Genomic DNA, 21,312 nt, shown 5'->3' with positions numbered 1-21,312 from the left:
TATAATATTTATAATTTTATGCATATAATAGCTACAATTATATATTTATTATATCTAAGTATAATTTATTTATTCCAATAATATTTAAAAAATATAAAATAAAATAATTTTAGATTAAATAAGATAATTTTGGACTACTTTAACTTAAGCTAATTTTTTTATTATTTTTTAAATATTTTTGTAAAATTTATTCATAATCTTTAATGTCAAATGCTAATGCATTCCACAAAAAAGTAAGGATGGAGTAAAATATTTTTTAAAAATTTATTTAATATTAAAAGTAGAAAAATAAAAAATAAAAAACAAAACGCTCTAAATAAAAGTTTAAGATTCTTTTAAATTAATAGGAAGTATAGCACTCGTTATTTAATAAAAAATGTTTAAGCATAGGCCTTATAGATTGCATAAAAAGAAATTTCAAATGATAGTAACAAATATGATGAGTATACGTAACAAATATTTCTTGAAAATAATATAGTCATTTAATTTTAAGTGCTATTGATTAAGATGTGGATTACACTGTTAATTGTGCACCATGCTTGGCTATTATATTGAGCCACAAGTGGGTGTGGTTTCTTCGGAATTAAATTTGGGCGGATATAATGACAAAATGCACAATCAAATGAAATTTATTTCTTTTTCTATATATGTACATATTCCGTAATTAATAAATTCAAAATCTATTAGCCAATGAGTTATAACTTAAATGACATAATCTTTTCATACTCAACTAAGAGGTCGCGAGTTTGAGTCTCCTTACTTTTTTGTAAAAAAAATAATAAAAATCTATTAAGTCACCTCTATATAAATTTCATATATAATCAATTTTAAATGAATAAATTTGAGAAAATAATAATGAAGCGAGCAGTTATTAGATAAGATGAATTTTTATTTAAGAGTAAAGTATCGTTTTTGTCTCTAACGTTTGGGGTAAATCCTATTTGTGTCCCTAACGTTTAAATCGTCCTATTTATATCCCTAACGTTTGTAAAAGTGATTTAATGTTATCCTGCCGTCAATTCACATTATGAGGCTTTAGTTTGAGTTTTAAAAATTTCTTCTTAAAGTTAGAATACAAATGTCTGTGATAGAATCGATGATCTACTCCAAAAAATAGCTCATCAAATGTTGAAACTAATTCTTACAACATTTACATAATTCACTTTTTTAGAGACATAATTTAATCTAAACACAAATAGTGGGTATGATATTAAAATCGAACACATCCAAGTGAGACCTAATTGAGAATGAATACATCCAAATGAGAATAATTGAAAAATATAATCTGATTTGTTAGTATAATTAATAGTAGGATAACATTGAATTACTTTTATAAACGTTAAGAATACAAATAGAACGATTTAAACGTTAGGGACACAAATAGAACTTACCCCAAACATTAGGAACAAAAACAATATTTTACCCTTTATTTAAAATGTATAGTTTTGTGGTTTTTTTCATTGTCTTTCTATTAATAAGTTCGCTTTAAAATAGAGGAAAAGATCAGAATAATATATCTTGAGAATTTATAATCTTTAAATCAGTATCTAGTGTACTTTTGATGAAAGAATGAAAACAAAAGATGAGTTTCTATTGAAGAACAAGAACAAAACAGTAGTACCTTATAGTGAATGGAATGATTGAAACAAGGTAGGTAGTATGATTCACTATTAACTTAAGATGTGGGATTAATTTTGTAATTTTAGGAGTGGTTCAAAATAATGCAAGACTATCTTATAATTCACTATATTGGGGACCCCATTATTTTTAATATAAGGTGGCTTCGGTTGTGACATGAAATGGGTACCCACATTGATGTTCAATTTCTTGGAGAATACCTACTTTACCTATCTCCAATACATTATTTACACTCCAATGAAATCTTTGAAGACCAACATACTTCTAAGATGTCCCATTCTCCAAAAACCCACGAGCACTCGTCTCAACCAAATTTAATAACATGTTCAATAACCCAAAGCATTATTTAGATTGCTTGGTAAATGGTCCCCATTACCCTCTCTCCAACTAGAATAAATTGATAAACAATATGAGCAACTAGAGTTAATGTTTGGAGGGGAAAAAAAAAAAAGAGTCCATGCCCCAAAAACCAAAGGAAAAGTTAATTTGAAGTTTTTTATTTAATAAAAATATGAAAGAATCAATTTTTTAAAATCTTTTTTTGACATTTTTTTTACATTAGTGACGTTAATAAAACAAGTATTCTTAACAAAAGTAAAGCATAATTTATTGTGCTATACACATGATAAAACAAAAAATGATTAATTATTATAGTTATTTTAATTTAAAAGATTATTAAATATATGATTTATTCTAAAATAAGGAAATTTAATATAAAAGAAGCAAAACAATTCATAAATTCGTGAAGATTGATTATAATTTTTAATAACTCATATTAAAAAAATAATTTTTTTGTTTATGAATTGAGTATTTTGCCGTTTTTAATTTTTATCTTAGTTTTTTGTTAAAAATAATTATTAAAAGTCTTAATTCATCTTTCTAATTGTTCTCCTAATAAATTATAAAAGTGGTATGGGCATACAAAAAATATATTACCGAATTAATCATTATGTATTTGTGTATAAATAAATATATTGTTTAATTTATTTTTAATATATATTTATATTTTAATATATTTTTTATATAAATGATTAATTTTGTTTTTTACACATAATATGGTTGAATAAAGTAATAAACTAACATCAAATGTTTTTGGTGAAACACAATTAGATTCTTTGAATTGGATAATTTAGAGCTTGTTTGGACGCCATTTTAAAAAAAAAGTTTCTAATGATTTTTTTTAAAGATTTTTTATAAAAGTAAAAGTGATTTTATGTTTGGATATCTTATGTAAAAAGATTTTTTTATCTATCAATTCTGTTTGGATAAAATAAGATAAAAGTACTTTTTTGTTCATTTATAACGTAAAAAACATCTTTTTTTTTTTAAATATCTTTTAAAAAAAGATGTAAATTGTAGTTTCTCAAAAAAATATTTTTTTTAATTTTTCTAATACTTTTACTTTTACTATTAAAAATCTATCAAACACACTAAAAAATAATAAAAAAATCTTATTTTATTGATTTAATAGTGTCCAAACAAACACTTAATCTAAAATAAATGAAAAATTAAATCCTTTAAATCGAAGAGAGTACCAAATATTGGTAGGTCCTATAAAGAGTTTATGGAGACATTCAAATTAATAATTAAAAAAAAGGTGCCTTTAGTCATGTAAGTTATTTTTAATCTCAAACTAAACTTATTTGATAAAAGCGTTTAAGAAATCATTTTTAATGTTTTCATTTTATGGGATAATTTAATTTTTGAATATTTGTTTTCAGTTGTTAAACATTTTTGTTTCTAAAATTTATAAGAATCAATTAAAGTGCAACAAACAATATCATATGAAGTAAACATATAAATAATAGTTTCCATTAAAATAAAAAGAAAGGTAACAAAAAAAAAACTAAAATAGTTGTGGTGTCTTTAACATAAAATAAAACATTTCGTGGCCTTCAATTAGGGCCTAAAACAATCAATCAATTAAATCCATTTGGTATGGTGCACATATATATATGGGACCCAGTTGCAATACTGAGCAATCATGAAGCTGATGCAACTCAATATATTTTAATTTCTAGTTTATAATTTTAATTTTATTTTTTTTCCCACTTACCAATATCTGTCGCTTGATGGGTAGTAAGGCCTACTCAATCAATGGCACGGATACAAATCATTTATTTTGTTAATCGCATAAACAATACCACTCCATTCAATCCCTTATGATTCTTCATGATTTCAATTACACTTGTTAAGAAAAATACCGTATATTCTTTTAGGAAGAGTTTTAAATGTACTGGGAATACTACTGATATTCTAATTATTTTAATCGTTGATCTAAATTATTAACATTATCTTTATTAGCGCTAATGAGTGGAGTGGTGTGGATTCCTTTTGTTGTTGATAGTTATGTCGGAGATGACTTGGGGATAAACTTCGAGTTGTTGTTTGTTGTTGTTTTTAGTTTTTGAGTTGTTGGATGGTCTTGATTTGCTCCACCTTGTTGTGTTGAGCTCTTATTTTAATATATATATATTAATTAAATCAACGATTAAAATAATTGGAATACTAGTGTTTCCTACTAATTTCAAAAATTACATAATATTTTTTTGGATTAATCTCTACATACAAGTGTTTTGTGAGAGAATAAAATCCACTAAACGCGCTGCTTTATGTGTCTCTTTAACAGACTTTTAAATCAATTCAAATCAATTAACGCACAAATATATAACTTCCATTTTTCAAAAGATTTCGTTTTTTTTTTCCGAATTTCTTGCCAAATTTATTAGATCTCTTTCTTGCTTCGTGTTTTTTTCGATTTTCATGGTTTCTGAAATCAAGTTTTGAAATTGTTTTGAAGATAATAGAACTTCAGAAATACACCCAAACGGTTACAGAAATACACTCAAACGGTTACAGAAAGGATTACAAAAATACACCCAAATGGTTACAGAAATACACCAAAAGGATTTAAGAAATACACCCAAAATATGGGGGAGACAGTATATTTTTTTCTTGAAATCTTTTAATATTTTGCTGGTTAAGGATGAGGCACATGGCAAAGACAATCTACAAAAAAAATCTAGAAGAACAGTAAAACAGTACCTTGAATAATGTTTCTTCGTTTTTTTTGGTAATTTTTGATGGAGATTTGTATCTTTTCTTATTGATTTCTTCTACTCTTTGCGACGAGTTGGAACGTTTCTGCATAATCGTAGTTTGTTTCGATATCTTGACGGTTTGCGTTTTGATTGAGGAAGAAGAGTAAGAGTGCGGCATAACGAACGTATTGTGGAAGGGTAGACGCTCGATTTTAAAGGAGTGGTGAGCGTGTTTTTTTCTTAGACTTGGACCAACTTGTATAACTTGTAAGCCAAAAAGGTTTGTATGTGTAGCATGTCTTTATTTTTTTTCTGTTACTGATGAAATGTGAGATTTAAACTTTCATACTTATTTATACAGAATGAAGTAATCATTTGTACAACCTAAATTGATCATGAAATATCTCTAATTAATTAATATTAATTAAAGTGTTGAAAGAGCACATATGATATGGCCTTAAAAGACTGATTTATGTAATTGTAAAAAATTATGGGAACACATAAGAACAAGCAAAATCATCATTCCATTTTCTTCCTTTTTGAAAAAACCAACAGAACAATATATATCTAGGAAAAACAAAACTTGGAGATTTCAATAGAATAGAGTTTGAACTTTGAAGAAGAGCCAGCAAATTCAGTTGCTCGAGGAAGGAATTGAGGAGAGAGCACTCAAAACAAAACTGTGAATTCATTTATCAAAAATGGCAAATAAAAACAACCCAGTCAATACGGTCAAACTTTTGCATACCCTATGAAAGTATCAATCTCATTCTTAGTAGTTAGTACTATCTTACACAGTAGTTTTCATTTTCATATCTTATTCAATAATAGTATAATCGTATACTAGTAAGTTATATAAAATAAAAATGAGTATAAAACTACATGCATGTAAATAAAATATCAAATCTCCCTTTCTTGCACCCTCTTCTACGTTTTCTAGCCCCTTAATACTGCATATATATTAAATAATTAATTAACAATGAGATTAAATTTGGACTAGTTTTTGTCAATAACATAATGGTAAGAATCGGACCGGACCGGTCGATTAAACAAAAAATTGGTAAATCAGATCCAATCGATTTGATCTGATATTATAACTGTTTAAAGATAAAAACCACTAAGAACTAGTCAAAATTGATAGAAAATTAGTCTAGAATTATTCTATAAAAAATTTTAAAATTGTTAAAAAATATGATTTAAATCTAGGTCCTTCTTATTATTGCATACTTCCCATGTCACTAAATTATGTTATTTCTTGTTATTTTATATGTTATATAATAAAAATATACAATAATTTTGTTAATATTATTTTAATTTTATATTCACTTATATTTAAATTAATTATATTTTTTATTATTCATAATTATTGATATAAATGTTATTAAATATGTATAAATTAAAATATCAAATATTTTTATTAATTATAATATTATTATTTTTTATGATTATATGATATTTATTAAATATTATTTTCAATAAATATATATAGTATATAACAATATAATAAATATAAATTAATTAATTAATTATTAAAATAAAAAATAGTTACTTTAGTATAAAAATAAAATTAAAAAAATTATTATAAAAAATACTAAAATTTTATATATTTATTTAATAATAGTTGAATTATAATTTATTGATTATAATTTATTAAAATTTGATTATTTTTAAAATATTAATAAAAATATATATTTTAAATTTTAATTTTATACTTTTAACTATTTTTTATTTTTTATTTAAATAATATCAATTTTATCAGTTCAACTAATAACTTATTTTTTTCAACTAATAAACTAATAAATCAATAATATAATCGATTCAGTCACCCATTCGATTATAACAACTATGGTCAATAAAAAACTGTGTCATAAAAAACTTTGACAGAAACACAAAAGAGGCAAATAGAAAACACTGAAATCAGGGGGGTTTAAAGATGATTTTGTGTCATTGACCTGCCTAATCTTTCTCCTTCATTCATAATTGTCTCCATTATTATTCTTCTTATGTTCTCTCATTCAAACTTAATTATTTACAATTTCAAAATTTTCACCCCCTTTTATAATATTGAGAATTTATTTATTATTTTTACCTTTGTGCCCATTAAAGAATGAAAATGGCATATTACCAATCATCCTTTCCCCTATGTAGGAAACACCCATCATTGCCCCCAACAATCCCTTTCAACCTTAGAAACCTGAGCTTCTAAGATATTCATATTCCCCTCCCTTCTTCCATTCCATTCTTCCATTCTTTCCTTTTTTCACTTTTTCATTTCCTTTTTTCTTTTTTCTTTTCTTTTCCTTCCCACTTTATTCTTCCACACACACACACACATCCTCTCTCTCTCTCTCTCTCTCTCTCAATTTAAATATCCCCTTCCTCTATAACCATCTCTTCCCCTTCCCCTTCCCCTTCTTCTTCTTCTTCTTCTTCTTCTTTGGGCACACTCTAACCAACCAACCAACAAACCATCCTTTTTTTATTAATTTTTTTTTTTTTTTGGTTTCCCACGGTATCCCCCAACCCGACAGGTCAAAGACTAATCCGTCGCGGTACTGAGCTCCATTTAAGGGTTTGCCGCTGGCCAATGGGTTGCTGCATGCACAAGGCGGGATTCGAACCCCCGACACTTACTTAAGCGGACTAGTGAGCTAACCACTAGACCAACCCAACTTGGTTACCTTTTTTTATTAATTAAACTATTATTATTGTTATTAATTAAAACAAAATTCTATTCCGAAAGAGGCATCTTCTATCCATAAACGGGAAACTGAAAACCGCAGCAGCTTGTTGAATTAAATGGATCCTTCATCCACGAACTCCGTGAACGGATTCTACTCGTTTCTAACACGAGGGATCGACGATCTAGAGAGAGTGTTCTTGAGCACCAACTTCATGTCAATCCAGTTTCTTCAAAGAGCGTTGTCTCTTCTCCGATCCTTCCACACGCAATTGACCCTTCTCGTTCAGAAGCTCCACCTTCCCGTCGGTGACAAGTGGCTCGACGAGTACATGGACGAGAGCTCTAAGCTCTGGGAAGCATGCCACGTCATCAAGTCAGGAATCTCTGGCATCGACAACTACTACTCCGCCGCATTGAACATCACTTCCTCCCTTGACTCTCACCGCCACATCACCCCTCAGCTCTCTCGTCAGGTCATAAACAAAACAAACAAAGCTCGATCTTTTCTCTTACCCTTTTACGAGTTTTTCTTGAAAACCAAGCAAAGACACAACCTTGGCAATTGTTTATGTTTTAACTACCTACCTAACTATCTATTTACTTTCTCTGTTTCTGTTCTGTTCTTCCCCTGTTTTTGACTGATTCTGAGGTTATGTGTTTGATTGTGTTTTCAGGTTATGAGAGCAATCTCGGGGTGTAGAAGAGAGGCAGTGGGGTTAGAAGAAGAGAACAGGGCGTTAATGGAAACGAGGATTCAGCCCTTGTCACTACGATTCGAAGAGAGGGTGTCCATAGAGTCGAAGCTGAACGGGTTCAATGGATTCAGGGGAGTGCTATATGCAATGAGGAACGTGAGCTCGTTACTTCTGATGATTCTACTATACGGATTGGTGTACTGCTACCCTGAATCATCATCGGATTTTGTGGTGGGGGGGTACGAAGGGTGCTTGTTTCTGGGGTCCGCGTTTATGATATCGACGGCGAGGCTGCAGCAACGGGTGGCGGCGGAGATCGGGAGGATGAGGGGGGCGGTGGCGCCGGGGATGATGCTATATGAATTCAGGAGGTCAAAGGCGGCGATGGAGGAGCTGAGGGTGGAGCTTGAGAGGCAGCAGGGTGTGGTAGTGGAGTGGGAAGCAGAGGTCGGAATAAGGGAGAGTGTGGAGAATCTGAGAGGGTGTTTTGGTGTTCTGAGATCTGGTGCTGATAACATTGTTGGACAGCTTGATGATTTCTTTGATGAGATTGTTGAAGGAAGGAAGAAGCTTTTGGACTTTTGCAGCCATAGGTGAAAAAACAGAAAAAAGAAGAAAAAGAAAAAGAAAAGAATAGAAACAACAGTGTGTTGAGGAAAAGGGAAAAAAAAAATGAAACAAGAACAAGGTAGAGAGAATAGTTGATGATTGGGGGTGGTTGTATCTTTTTTAATTTATTAACCCTTTTTATTTTATATTCCCCACCCCCCCCCCCCCCCCACAAAAATCCTTTTTTCTCTTTCTTTCTCAGTTTCTCTTATTTATTTTGATTTTTTTTTTCAAGTTACAGTTATGGTAGTTAAAACTTGAAACTTTTGGTGCTAGTCTTCTATAGCTATTGTTCTGCTAAGGTCTTTCCTTCTGGCAGAGACCTGTGGAGAAGAAGATTCTCAAGTTCAATGTGCTTCTGGGTGGATTAGTTCGTTTGATTGAAAGGAACATCGACAATAGGGTTGATTCAATGATTACATTCTTGCATGAGATAAATTTCTTTTCAAAACTTGGGTTTCTTCTCCAATTACTGTCATGGGAGAAGAAAGAGACAAATGTGTAACTGTTAAGTGAGTAACTATAATAGTAAAAAGAGAAAACAAAGGTTAAAAAGAACCCCACTATATTCCACAAAAGAAGGTAAAATACTAATGGCTAAACAGTGTCAGGTTAATTTTAAATTCTTTTTCTTTTTTTTTTTTCCTTTAATCTTATTTTATTTTTGAAAGTTTTAAACATTGAAATGAATATGGAAGAGTGCTTAGAAAATGACTAATCATAGTCCTGAAAGAAGAATAAATGGAAAGGGAGGCTTAAGATTGAGGATGGCACTTCTGAGATTCCTGAATTGGCTTTAATGTCAAAGGTAGTTTCTTTTGCTCTTTGGAAGCTTTTGTCTGATATTGAAAGCAACAATGGAGATGATGATGATGATGAAAAATTCTCACCACATTCTCTCCCATATCACTGACAAGTCTCTCTCTATCTCTCTCTGAATTTTGTTCTGTTTCAAAATTCTTCAACTTCCCCTTTTTGGGGGCATTGGGATGTTTAATATATGACACTAAAATTTCAGAGGTCACTTTCCCATTTCTAACCGTATCTCATGCTTTTTGTCCCTTGCCGGAAATTCATGCCTTGCCTCCTTATAAGGGTTCCAATATGAGTGATGCTTTAAAACCAGACAATAAAATAATGCCCAAAGTGCAAGCAAACAGACAAAAGAAGAAACCAGGACTAATTATATTGGCTATATAATACAGCATGCTTCATGACACAGTAGCAGAAATGGTGCTCAGAACCAGCCACCCTCCCATAAAGCAATGCCTTGGCTGCAACAGCCATTAATTAAAAGTTACAATTGTCAATGTACCTTTAACCATAGTAAATCTATTAAACCTTGGTTGGTAAAATAGGATAGTGGTACTCACATTTAATTCCTATGGCTTTCAAAATAACACATGTATCATTATGCTTGGCAAATAGGAACAGGTTGGAGAAAATTTAGATAACCTAATCTCATGCAATACTTAAAATAAACAGAGGAAATTAGTGAACAATTGACACTTTGTGAACACATATAGCTGCAAAAAATAATGGTTGAATAATTTGACAATCTCAAAGACAAAAGTAAGAGGGTTGGTTGGCAAGTGTGATGTGTAGCTATGGTACCATTTGACTTACATTTGCATGTGTAATTTACAGAAGCAAGCTTCATAAAGATGAGCAAGGATAAAATTGAGAAACTGAGGGATTGAGATGCAAAATTAAATAATTAGTTGATAGGCCGAGAGGTAGTACAATGATGTGTCATGGATGAATTGGAGGCTGCCATTTTCACAACTTCAAAAGAAAAAATTTTCTCTAAATGCCTCAGTCTGATTTCTGAGCTTGGAGACTTGGAGTTGTAAGACTCAGTCAAAATCATTGAACCATCATATCTTCCTTCTTGTAAAATGCTCCTGGGCATCCCACTCCGTTGAAAGAGTCACTATTATCTCAATCATCTTTTAAGCAGCCCGTTCATGTCATTGTAGAAGGAGTACCTGAATATTGATGAAATGAAGAGACCTTAGAACAAGTTCAAAAATAAAATCTATAGGGGTATGCTATAACCATGAGAAAATACAAATATATGCTTTCTTTGCATCAATTCCCTTTGGCTCCGTTTGGTTAGTGTATCTTGTGAGACATAGACACAAAAAGATTGACACAGAATATTAATGTCTACGTTTGGCAAAACAAATGCACAAGACACACAAAATTTTAAAAAGTTTGTAATACCCTCACCATCTACCCTCACCACCACCCCTGATTTTCCATCTACCACCACCAATATCCCTTTTCCACCACCATTCATAACCAAAAACCAATAAGACAATAATCCAGACATGAAAATTCCAATAATCAACAACAGATTCAATAAACTATACCAACACCACGATTTGGGCGGCACATATCAGAACTTGAATTCATATTACTAGGAGGTCCTAATAAGAACAATCACATTGCTGCCTTTGTGGTAGCTTCAAAACTAGTTGCAACTTCAGACCACAAGAAAAAAGATGCAGATTGGTGGTCAATGGGATTCACAATCATCTGTCATGAGTTTGACCATAACAAAATAAAACTGTATGCTCATTTTACTTGTTAAATATTTGACCATAATAAAATTGAATGCTTCTTAACCATGCTTTACTTTTAATCAGTGATAGAGGCGTTGAAAAATAAAGGCTAATATTAATGATAGATACAGAAATGATAATGAGTGGAAGAAAACTAAATCAAAGCTGCAATCATCTCATAAAAGCGCGAGGAATTATCAAAATTCACAATACTGTTGAAAATAGTAAGCTTGTGAAAGTGATTGCACCCAACATTAGAAGAATTTGCGCAAGTCAAACTAGAACCTAATAATATTGGTCATAGCATACCCTCAAAATCAGAGTATTTACTTGTTCCCCTAAATTGAAACCACTTCTCCTTCTCCATGTTCGATCGGAACATTCACACGGGCTAGTTCGAAAATGCACAATAGTCCGACCCGACCCGGCCGATTAAAGCATTCAGTAGGGGGAAAAGTTTCGGTTTTGTTTCAGAGGAATTAGGGTTTTGGGTTTGTGATAAAGGAAAAATGGGAACAGGATTACTTTCTCATTTTCAGAAGCTACGGGTGCACAAGAGCATCACCACACTTAAACCTCAACTTAATATTTTACTGGTATTTACTATTTAGGTCTTTAGGACCCTCACAAAACTATCTTAAATAAAATTAACGTTATATCTACCATATAAGGTTCTTTTCACAAATTTTTTTATGGAAAAAGTAATCCGCGCATATTTATAAGGAATGGAAATTTTATTTTTTTTACCAAAGATACGATACTCGAATCCGCAACCTTTTAATTGAGTATTGGGAGACTATGCCATTTAAGCTATTACTCATTGGCTTATAAGAAATAGAAATTGAAATAGGGATACTAAGACATAAAATTAGATTTGACATATGGTAGAAATATTATATTTTAAATTAGTATATTTTGTATTCATTATGACAAAAGAAAAAAAATAGAAACACAATTTTTTTTATTTTTTATTATTTTTTATTATTATATTTTTTAAAATTTTTTAAATAAAAAAATAAAAATAAATTAAATTTTTATAATTTATTCTATTTTATTATCAAAGAGAATACAAAAATACTAAATTTTATATCTCTGTCATTTATATTTTCTGTATTTTATTTTGTTTAGTAGGAAGAATTAATTATTAAAAAAAATTATTAAAATTATTTAGAAAAATTAATATTTATAATATTTAAAAAATTAATTTTTTATAAAAAATAAATATATCTTTAGTTATTTTTATTTATTTTTTATAATCATTATAAATATAACTTCTATTTTTTTTAAATTTTGATAATCTTAATAATTATTTATTTTTCTCATTTATTTTTTTATTTATGTAATCTTTGCATCTTTTTTTCTTTTCTCATTTATTTTTTTATTTATGTAATCTTGCATTTTTTTTTCTGGTCTCTTCAAAAGCACAACATTCTTCCACCTTGGCGCTGTAAAATTAAATTAAATAACTGAATATCAAAACAATGATACCTTTCTCCATTAGTAAGACTTAATTAATTCTAAGGCGGCCAAACATTATTTGAGTGAAAGAGAAGAAATGTAGTTTTTAATTTTGGATTTGTCTACTTGAAAAACAATTTTGTAACAAGTCTGTATTATAAAAATTAAAAACATTAATTCATCTTATTATGTCAATTTTAATTAAAAATTTGATGAAAATCTAAAACAATAGCAATGAATTTATCTAAAAATTTGTATCTTGAAACAAGGGATTATGATTTCAAGAATCTTTCTCTAGTAATTTGATTTTGCCTCTAAGTGGCAGTCAAGTGATTATGAAATAAGTTCACGTTGTTGACTATTAAAGAGCCTCTATCCCTTTTAATCAATAGTTATGTATTGACTTTATCCTAAACTTTTAATCAATAATATTTCCAATAACTTCTTAACCTAATCAAACCAGTTCGAGATATTAATTCTTGTCAAGAAATTGTTACTATAACTACCAATTGATGTTTATATTTTGATAGGTTCTCATTCTACACATTAACCAGATTAGAATTGTTAATTAAAATATTCAATATTACTCAAATTTTTTAGTTTAATAACACCACTTAATCTGATTATAATTTTGGGGTTAAATACGATTTTGGTCTTTAAGATAGGGGTTAAAAAATTTTTTCGTCCCTAATTTTTTTACTTACAAAATCGTCCTTAAGATTTAGCTTGATTTTAAAATCGTCATTTCGACCAAAATACCCTTCTCCTTCTTCCCCAAAATTCTCATTTTCTATTCTTCTTTTTTTTTTCTCCATCACAAAAGCAGAACCAGAAACAACCAAAAGCAGATAAACAAGACAAGAAGTAGAAGCAGAAGCAATATACATGAATAATGAAAGCAGATAAACAAGGCAACCAGAAGATAAACAAAGCAATACACATTGAGGACCAGAAGAAACAGAAAGCTATAAAACAGAGTCTTGCCTTCTTCTCCAACAAAAGAAATAGAAGTAGAAGCAACCAGAAGCATCAACAACAACAATAGAACAAAAAGGAATAAACAGAAGCAACCAGAAACATCATCAACAACAACAACAATGGAATAAACAAAAGTAAAACACCTTCCTTTAAATCTAAAAAATTAAAGAAAAAAAGAATAAAAAACTGAAACAGCACTGCAGGGACCTCGAGGGAGAGCAGGTGATCTGCGAATCGCGAGGGGAAGGGCTGCAGAGGTGGTGGCGGAGGAGGGGCTGCGGCGGTGAACTGCGAATCGCGAGGGGAGGAGAGCTGCGGTGGTGGCGGCGGATCACGTGGAAAGGGCTGCGGCAGTGGTGTCGACGCTGCGAATTGCGACAAAAACGGCGATGCGGTGGAGGCGGGATGCAAATCGCAACGAGGAGGGCGCTATGGTGGTTGGCGGCACTGCGAATCGCAATGAGAACGACTTTGCGGTGGTCGGTGGCGCTGCGAATCACAAGGGAGGCACTGCGGCGGTGCAAATCTCGAGGGATGACGACACTCTTGAGGGCTGGCGGCGGATTCCCTTCCCCTTCCCTTCCCCACCTTTTCTTTCCACTCTTCTTTCCTGAACACCCCCTCCCCACAGTGTGATCCCCTTCCCCCTTTCCCTTTAACCCGTTTTTTTTTTTAAATATATTTCTTTTAGTTATGGTTAATTTGGTAATAAAAATTAAAATTTTGGTAAAAAAGACGATTTTAAAACTAAGTTAAACCTTAGGGACGATTTTGTAAGCAAAAAAAGATCAGGAACGAAAAAAATTTTTAACCCCTACCTTAGAGACCAAAATCGTACTTATCCCATAATTTTATTACCGTCTTGGCTGCTATGCATACAAGTCTTTTTGGCAAATAAGTTCAAACAAGTTAATTTTAACCCAATAAAATCTACTTGCATAACGCGTGTGTGAAATCACGTCGTTCTTCTTCGTGTTTCTTCTTCTTCTTTTTCGCGGTCCTCTTCCAATGTTTGTATTCCACGTTCCTCCTCCTCCTTCTTCTTTGCATTCCTCCTCCTTTTTTTTCCGCATTCCTTCTTCTTCTTCTTTGCATGTTTCATCCTCTTCGTCATTCTTTTTATTGCTGCTGTATTTTTTCCTCCTTATCTTTCTATTAATTTTGTAACATTATATATATATATATATATATATATATATATATATTGTTTAATTTTTTTTCCAAAAAGAATTATGAGAAAATGAAATAAGAAAATGAAGAAGAAGAAGTAGCAGAAGATGAGGAGGAGGAGGAAGAGTTTTGAATTATGTAGAACTTATCAGAATACAAATATACCAAAATTTCTTAACAGTAACACATAATTTTTTTTAGTTTTTATACCGAAATTTTGCTACAAATGCACAAAAATATTTTTTAATGCATTTTTTCTTCTTCTTTTTTTCTTTATTTCTTTCTTTCTTTTAGTTGAATGAATGTAGGTTCATCCTCTTCCAAGTAATTTTGTAGCATTATGTATTTTTTTCCTTCTTTGTTTATTTTTTTTATTCTTGTTAAGAGAGTAAAACAAGAAGAAACTTGAAAAGGCAAAACAAGAAGGAAAAGATGAATAAGAAAAAAAGAAAGAAGAGGATAATGATGATAATAAAAAAGAATAAGAAGAAGCAATAAAGGAGGAGGAGGAGGAATTTTGAATTATGCAGAACTTATCATAATACAAATACACCGAAATTCTTAACAATAACACATAAATGTCTTAGTTTTTACACTAAAATTTTGCTATAAATACAAAAAAATATTTTTTAATGCTGCATTTTTCTTCTTCTTTTTTTTCTCATTTCTTTCTTTCTTTTAGAATGTAGATTCATCATTTTCTTAGTAATTTTGTAACATTATGTGTTTTTTTCTTCTTTATTTGATTTTTTTTCTTATTAAGAGAGTAAAATAAGAAGAAAATGAACAAGAAAAAAAAGAAGATGATAATGATGAAGAAGGAGGAGGAAAATGAGTTTTGAGTTATGCAGAATTTATCAGGAAATAACACCGAAAATTGTTAACCGTTGCACAGAAATTTCTCAATTTTGACACCAAAATTTTTTAATTGTGACACAAGGTTTTAAGAGGATTATCATTAAGTAATTTTGGTGCATTTAGGGTTATCATTAAGTAATTTTGGTGCATTCTAGATTTAAATTCGGTGCATATAAGGTGCACTTTTGGTCTAAACTTATTTTCAAAATGTACCTCAATTAACTCTGAAATTAGAATAAAAATACACCAAAATTTCTTAACAATAACACATAAATTTCTAGTTTTTATACCAAAATTTTGCTATAAAAGCACAAAAATATTTTTTTAATGTTGTATTTTTTTTCTTATTTCTTTATTTCTTTTACTTGAATGAATGTAGATTCATCTTCTTCCAAGTAATTTTATAGCATTATGTCTCCTTCTTCTTCTTCTTTTTTATTTGATTTTTTATTCTTGTTAAAAGAGTAAAACAAGAAGAAACTTGAGAAGGTAAAATAAGAAAAAAAAGATTAATAAGAAAAAAAATAATATGATGATTATAATGAAAAAGATGAAGAAGTAGCAAAAGATGAGGAGGAGAAAGAGAAAGAGTTTTGAATTATGCAAAACTTATCAGAATAAAAATACACCGAAATTTCTTAACAATAACACATAAATTTCTTAATTTTTACAATGAAATTTTGCTACAAACCTCAATTAACTCAGAAATACACAAAAATTACTTAATAATTACGACACACAAATTCGGTTTGAAAACAACACATAAAAATGACTGAATTTTTAACAAAAATACATCCAAATCAATTTGGATCAGAAATTCTACGATAATATATGAGATAACGATAACGATGATAATGATAATGATGACAATAACGACGATACGTATAAGAAGAAGACGACGATGATTATAATGATCATGATCATAATGATGAAGATGATGGAGGAGAAGGAGGAAAAGGAAGGAGAAGAAGAAATTTCAATGAGAAAAGAAGAAGGAAATGGTGTTGGTGACAACGATAACAAAAGAGAAAAATAACGAAAAAGAAAGAGAAAAAAAAAGAGGCGCAATAAAAATGTGTGCGCATGAGTACAAATAACTTGTATGTAAAGATTAATTCTAAATATTAATCATCAATAAAAGGAAGCCTCAGTAAGTCCGAATTTGACACCAAAAGTAATAATTTTCACTAAATTAAAATTAAAATTGGTTTACACTTTAAATCCTCAGAGATCTATTTCAAATCACACACATAGCATGGGACAAATTAACTTATGACACAAAAACAGTGAATTTTTTGAAGAAACATATCCACATAAATGAGAAAAATAAATAATTATAAAGATGATCAAAATTTTAGGAAGAACAAAAATTATATTTATAAAGATTATGAAAAATAAATAAAAAATAATTAAGATATATATTTGTCTCTTTATAAAAAAAATTTAGTCTTTCTTCTTAAATATTATAAATATTAATTCTTCTTAATAATCTTAGTATTAAAGGCCATTTTTAATAATTAAATTTTTCTAACCGTCTTTTAGAATAATTTTCTCAATTTTTTTTAAATTATAGTTTCCTTGACTCCTTTAAAAAATATCAAAATTTCTCAAATTACTCCTATACCTCTCATTATCTTTACCTTCCACCTCTTTATCTTCCAAAGCCACCACACATTACTATTAGGAATAACAACACTATTCGAATATGTGGGTATCTATTTCACCCCTATCGGATTAAGGCAGATAATTACCCATCTCAGTGCAACATGATGGAATCTTGGGCGGGACGAAACATGATCGGATTTAGGTAATACCCACCTCTATCCGCTTTAGTGTATATATATATATATGTAAAATAATTAATCAAATTATTAATAATATTGTATCACTACAACACACGCGGTGGATCCTGCGCCGAACTTCCTGCGGTTTCACAAAACGCAGCAACTAAGGCTGAATTGCTGCGATTTATCTCCAAATTAGCCTTCCGACGCCGATTCGATCTGCTTTTGCGTCGAACCCACCAAGCCCGCCGCTAATCCCAAACCATCTACCGATATTCTAACCCAACCTCGCCTCAGAATACCCAAAACCAAGTATTGAGAAACCCGCCAAAGGAGAAAGCAGAGCGCGCGAAACTCTTCCCTGCTCTACCCTGGCCCAATCTGTGACCGTGGAGTCTCGTGGCTGTCCATCTAGCCCCCTCCTTCCTGCCGTCGACCCTTTCCAGAATCAGATCTGCAGCTCAGACTCTTCATCGTGTGAACACACTTTCGGGCAGAGGCACGAAACACATCTCCCCGCGCCCATCCTTGCCGCCGTTCTCCTCCGAACACCACTACCAGCTGCATCGCGCTTCCCGTTGCTGGTGGATCCATCGTCGACCAGCTTCGTGGTTTAAATTCTGGTATGTACAAAACCCCTCTTTTTTAGTAAGGTTCTAGCTTGTTCTTCATTTGTTAGCTCTGTCTCACATATGAATTATTCCATTTTTTTTTTCGACTAAAAGTAACCGGTATCTGAAAAGGTAGATCAAAGGTTTGTGGGGGACTTTTTCAACAATATTTCCTGAAACGATAAGCCATAGAAATAAATTGGAAGTGACAACTCCTTTCCATGTAGCAGAACCTACCACCAAATTTTCAAGTTTGCAAGTTAATGAGGTTGGATGAGCCCTAAAACTAGAAGCAGATAATTTGTATCAATTATATCTAGAATTATAGTCCAAAATAATGAATCCTGTTATCAAATATCAATGAAATAAAAGACTTGTTTGAATTTGAATATATACTATATCGATCCAAAGCTCTCAGTTTTTTCCTCTGGCTCATAAGAGACGTGGTAAGAACTTGGATTGCTGATACATAACAAAGCAGTACAAAGTTGCATTTTCAGCGACTTGGACATGTAAGAGTTTGTCTCATGGTGGTGGTGGCTAACACTGGCCGTGTCGGATTGCATGAACGTTGAGACTGGAATGGCTGGATGAGCAGCAGCTGCATATGTAATGGAAGGGTAAAGTTTATACCAATAAGAAACACAAGCTGGTTGCCAAATATCCTAAATCAAGATTCAAGAAGCAAGAATTCTTTTTAGTGTTAACATAACAAAAGTTATTCATTATATAAACTGAAATTGGTAAATGGAGAATCTCACCAAATGAAGTGAAGATAAAGTTTGAGTTCTAAAGTTTGATATGTGTAGGACTGTTATCTTTGCAAAGAACTCAAGTATTATATCATCTATAGCATAGTACACCTTTTAGATTTTACTCTTATTTCTCAGTTCCTGTTATCTCATTATTACTTATTTCTCATCCCAATACACTTATCAATTACTCATACATATACAAAAAACACAGCTCCTGTTACTATTCACAATCAAAAGGCTTAAGCTACCAACGGAAGTCATTGTTAAGAGTAAAGAAAAGTTATGAAAGGACTAAGCTGCAACATTGGCCCAGTTAAAAATATTTCCTTTATTCCCTTGTTTTTTACCCCTTAAATATTTCCTTCTATCCCCTAACTTTGTAGAAATATTTTCTGCTAAGATGCAAGATTATAACCCCCATATTCCTGCTTTAGAATTCTTAGTTACTAAGTTTGGCTTTTGTGTTTTGTTAATCACATTTTTGTTTCCTCTTGCTCTGTTTAAGACCTTAGCACAAAAATTATTGCTCTTTTCAAGACCTTACTAAGTGTAGCTTTTCTGTTACTTCATTGACCGAACTTGTTCCCTAAAATTGTGTTGGAGTTCTAGCACTGTTAGTATTTTAAATTAGTTCATGATTATTTCAATTTGTACTATTTTGTTCACTGTAGTATTAATTATTGATTTGGTAATATAATATGACTAGTTGAGCTGTTTATGTAGCCTTGTATTAAGTTGAAAGTGAGGAAGTTTTGTCTGGTTGCTCTAAACAGAACACAGCAAGGTGTATCTTTTTGAGACTCATAGAGGCTTTGTTTTGGGGTATACTAATCAATTTTGTGTTCACTTTTTATGACCAAGTGTTGTGGTTTTTCCAATGGTGTAATTGATGATAGTGCAGCGGTATGCTAGGCAAGGTTGTCAAACTCGCGAGTCTAAGTAAACTCGTGGCAGCTGACCTAGACTCGACTCGCGAGTTAACTCGTAGACTCGTACGAGTTCACATGTTATGAAGTATATATATATATACTCAATTCTAACCCTTTAAAATTAATAATATCAATCTTAAAGCACATAATAAATTAAAATAATAGCATACATTATAACAAATACTTTAAAATACACATTCAAATTCTCTATAATTATTCTTATACAAATACAATATAGAACACATAAAATTAAAAATTCTAAATCTATAATACTAAATCTTTAATTGAACACTGAATAATATCAAATAATCAAATTAACTCTAATCAAAATAATTAATTACTAATCAGTCATGAATTGATGAACCATCTGGCCATCTAACATAAACGATAAGCAATAGGCTAAAATTAGAAGCAATACAATTTTAAAAAAAAAAAACTAAATCAAGAAGCAAAAGCTCAAAGAAAGGGCAAAAGACATACAAAAAATAGAGGATATAGAAGAAAAGAATGGACAAAGTCCCAGCAATAGCAGATTGAAGACAAGGGTGCAGTAGTAGCACGACACGCCGGTGATAAATAGTCATGGATTTCATGACGGTGCAAACCAGAGTAGAGATAGGACGGTAGGAGAAGTAGTCGAACTTGTGAACGATGATAGCACGATGGAGTTGCAGATAGTGGAGATGTGAAGAAATACAAAGCAGAGGGCAATATAGGTAAAATTCACAAAGACAATTGTGCAAATCAGAGCAGAGGTAGCAGACGCAGGTGAACAACAGCATCTCGACGGGGAACGACGACTACGGCAGAACATGGAGAAAGTGAGACTTGAGAGAAACAATGCAGATGAGTGAGTTGTGAGTGAGTTTTCTTTCATTCTTTGGGAGTGTTATCGTAATCCTAAGAAAAAAAAGTATTTTTTTGGTTTCAAAATGACGTTTTTTTGAGCAAAAATGAAGAAAAACACAAACTCGCTAACTCGGTCCTAGACTCACGAGTTTGTCCGAGTTTGACCGAGTCTAGCCGAGTCTACTCAAGATAGAGTCTATGCCCGAGTCAACTCGATTCTATATCTAAACTCGTAAACTCGTAAGAGTTTACGAGTTAACTCGAGAGTTTGACAACAATGATGCTACGTACAAGTGAAATATTTTACATCAACTTTGTTTTATGTTAATATATGATGGATGATTAATAAAGCTATTGATTAGACTTCTTACTATATTTTTCTTCACTTGATATCTATTTGATGAGGTTAGAAGCTATGAATTCTTCATTCATTGTTTCTATAACTTGAATTTGCTGCTGAAATTAAGTGGAAAGTGATCTATAGAAAAAAAGAAAAATTATTGAGCAGTGCAAGTTGTTCATCTATTTTAGTATTGAAGTATATTCACTAATTATTATGAACCTGGAAGTCTTGCACTATCAGATGTTCATCTTAAATTGGTTTTATTATTAATTGATGCAACTTCCTTGGCAGTCCTGTTATAATTTTGTTTAAAGGAAGATTGGAAGTTATATATAAGGCCACGC

The 21,312-nt window shown here is 31.0% G+C and overlaps 1 protein-coding gene and 1 long non-coding RNA gene across 2 annotated transcripts; one reads left to right on the top strand and one right to left on the bottom strand.

Annotated features, from left to right (window-relative positions):
• Positions 1-6,917: 6,917 nt before the first annotated feature.
• LOC112766363 (uncharacterized) lies at positions 6,918-9,082 on the top strand. Its single transcript, XM_025812261.3, has 2 exons — positions 6,918-7,835; positions 8,037-9,082. Exons 1-2 carry the CDS (start codon positions 7,479-7,481, stop codon positions 8,652-8,654), a joined length of 975 nt encoding a protein of 324 aa, XP_025668046.1. The 5' UTR covers positions 6,918-7,478; the 3' UTR covers positions 8,655-9,082.
• Positions 9,083-10,144: 1,062 nt separating this feature from the next.
• LOC112766364 (uncharacterized) lies at positions 10,145-11,812 on the bottom strand. The gene is made up of 2 exons (XR_003184297.2): positions 11,543-11,812; positions 10,145-10,654 (listed from the first exon to the last, which is right to left on the bottom strand). It is a non-coding gene; the product is annotated as an uncharacterized lncRNA (long non-coding RNA).
• Between the last annotated feature and the right edge of the window lie 9,500 nt (positions 11,813-21,312).

The sequence above is a fragment of the Arachis hypogaea genome, chromosome 17 (assembly GCF_003086295.3).
Source record: "Arachis hypogaea cultivar Tifrunner chromosome 17, arahy.Tifrunner.gnm2.J5K5, whole genome shotgun sequence".
In the NCBI taxonomy this organism is placed as follows: Eukaryota; Viridiplantae; Streptophyta; class Magnoliopsida; order Fabales; family Fabaceae; genus Arachis; species Arachis hypogaea.
The sequence above is the reverse complement of the archived record's forward strand: the minus strand, read 5'-3'. Positions and strand labels throughout refer to the sequence as shown.

Bases quoted from the DNA above. Each gene is read 5' to 3' on its own strand.
- LOC112766363 (XM_025812261.3), top strand. From the start codon at position 7,479: ATGGATCCTTCATCCACGAACTCCGTGAACGGATTCTACTCGTTTCTA. The intron at 7,836-8,036 runs GTCATAAACAAA...TTGTGTTTTCAG, and splicing joins CCCCTCAGCTCTCTCGTCAG to GTTATGAGAGCAATCTCGGG.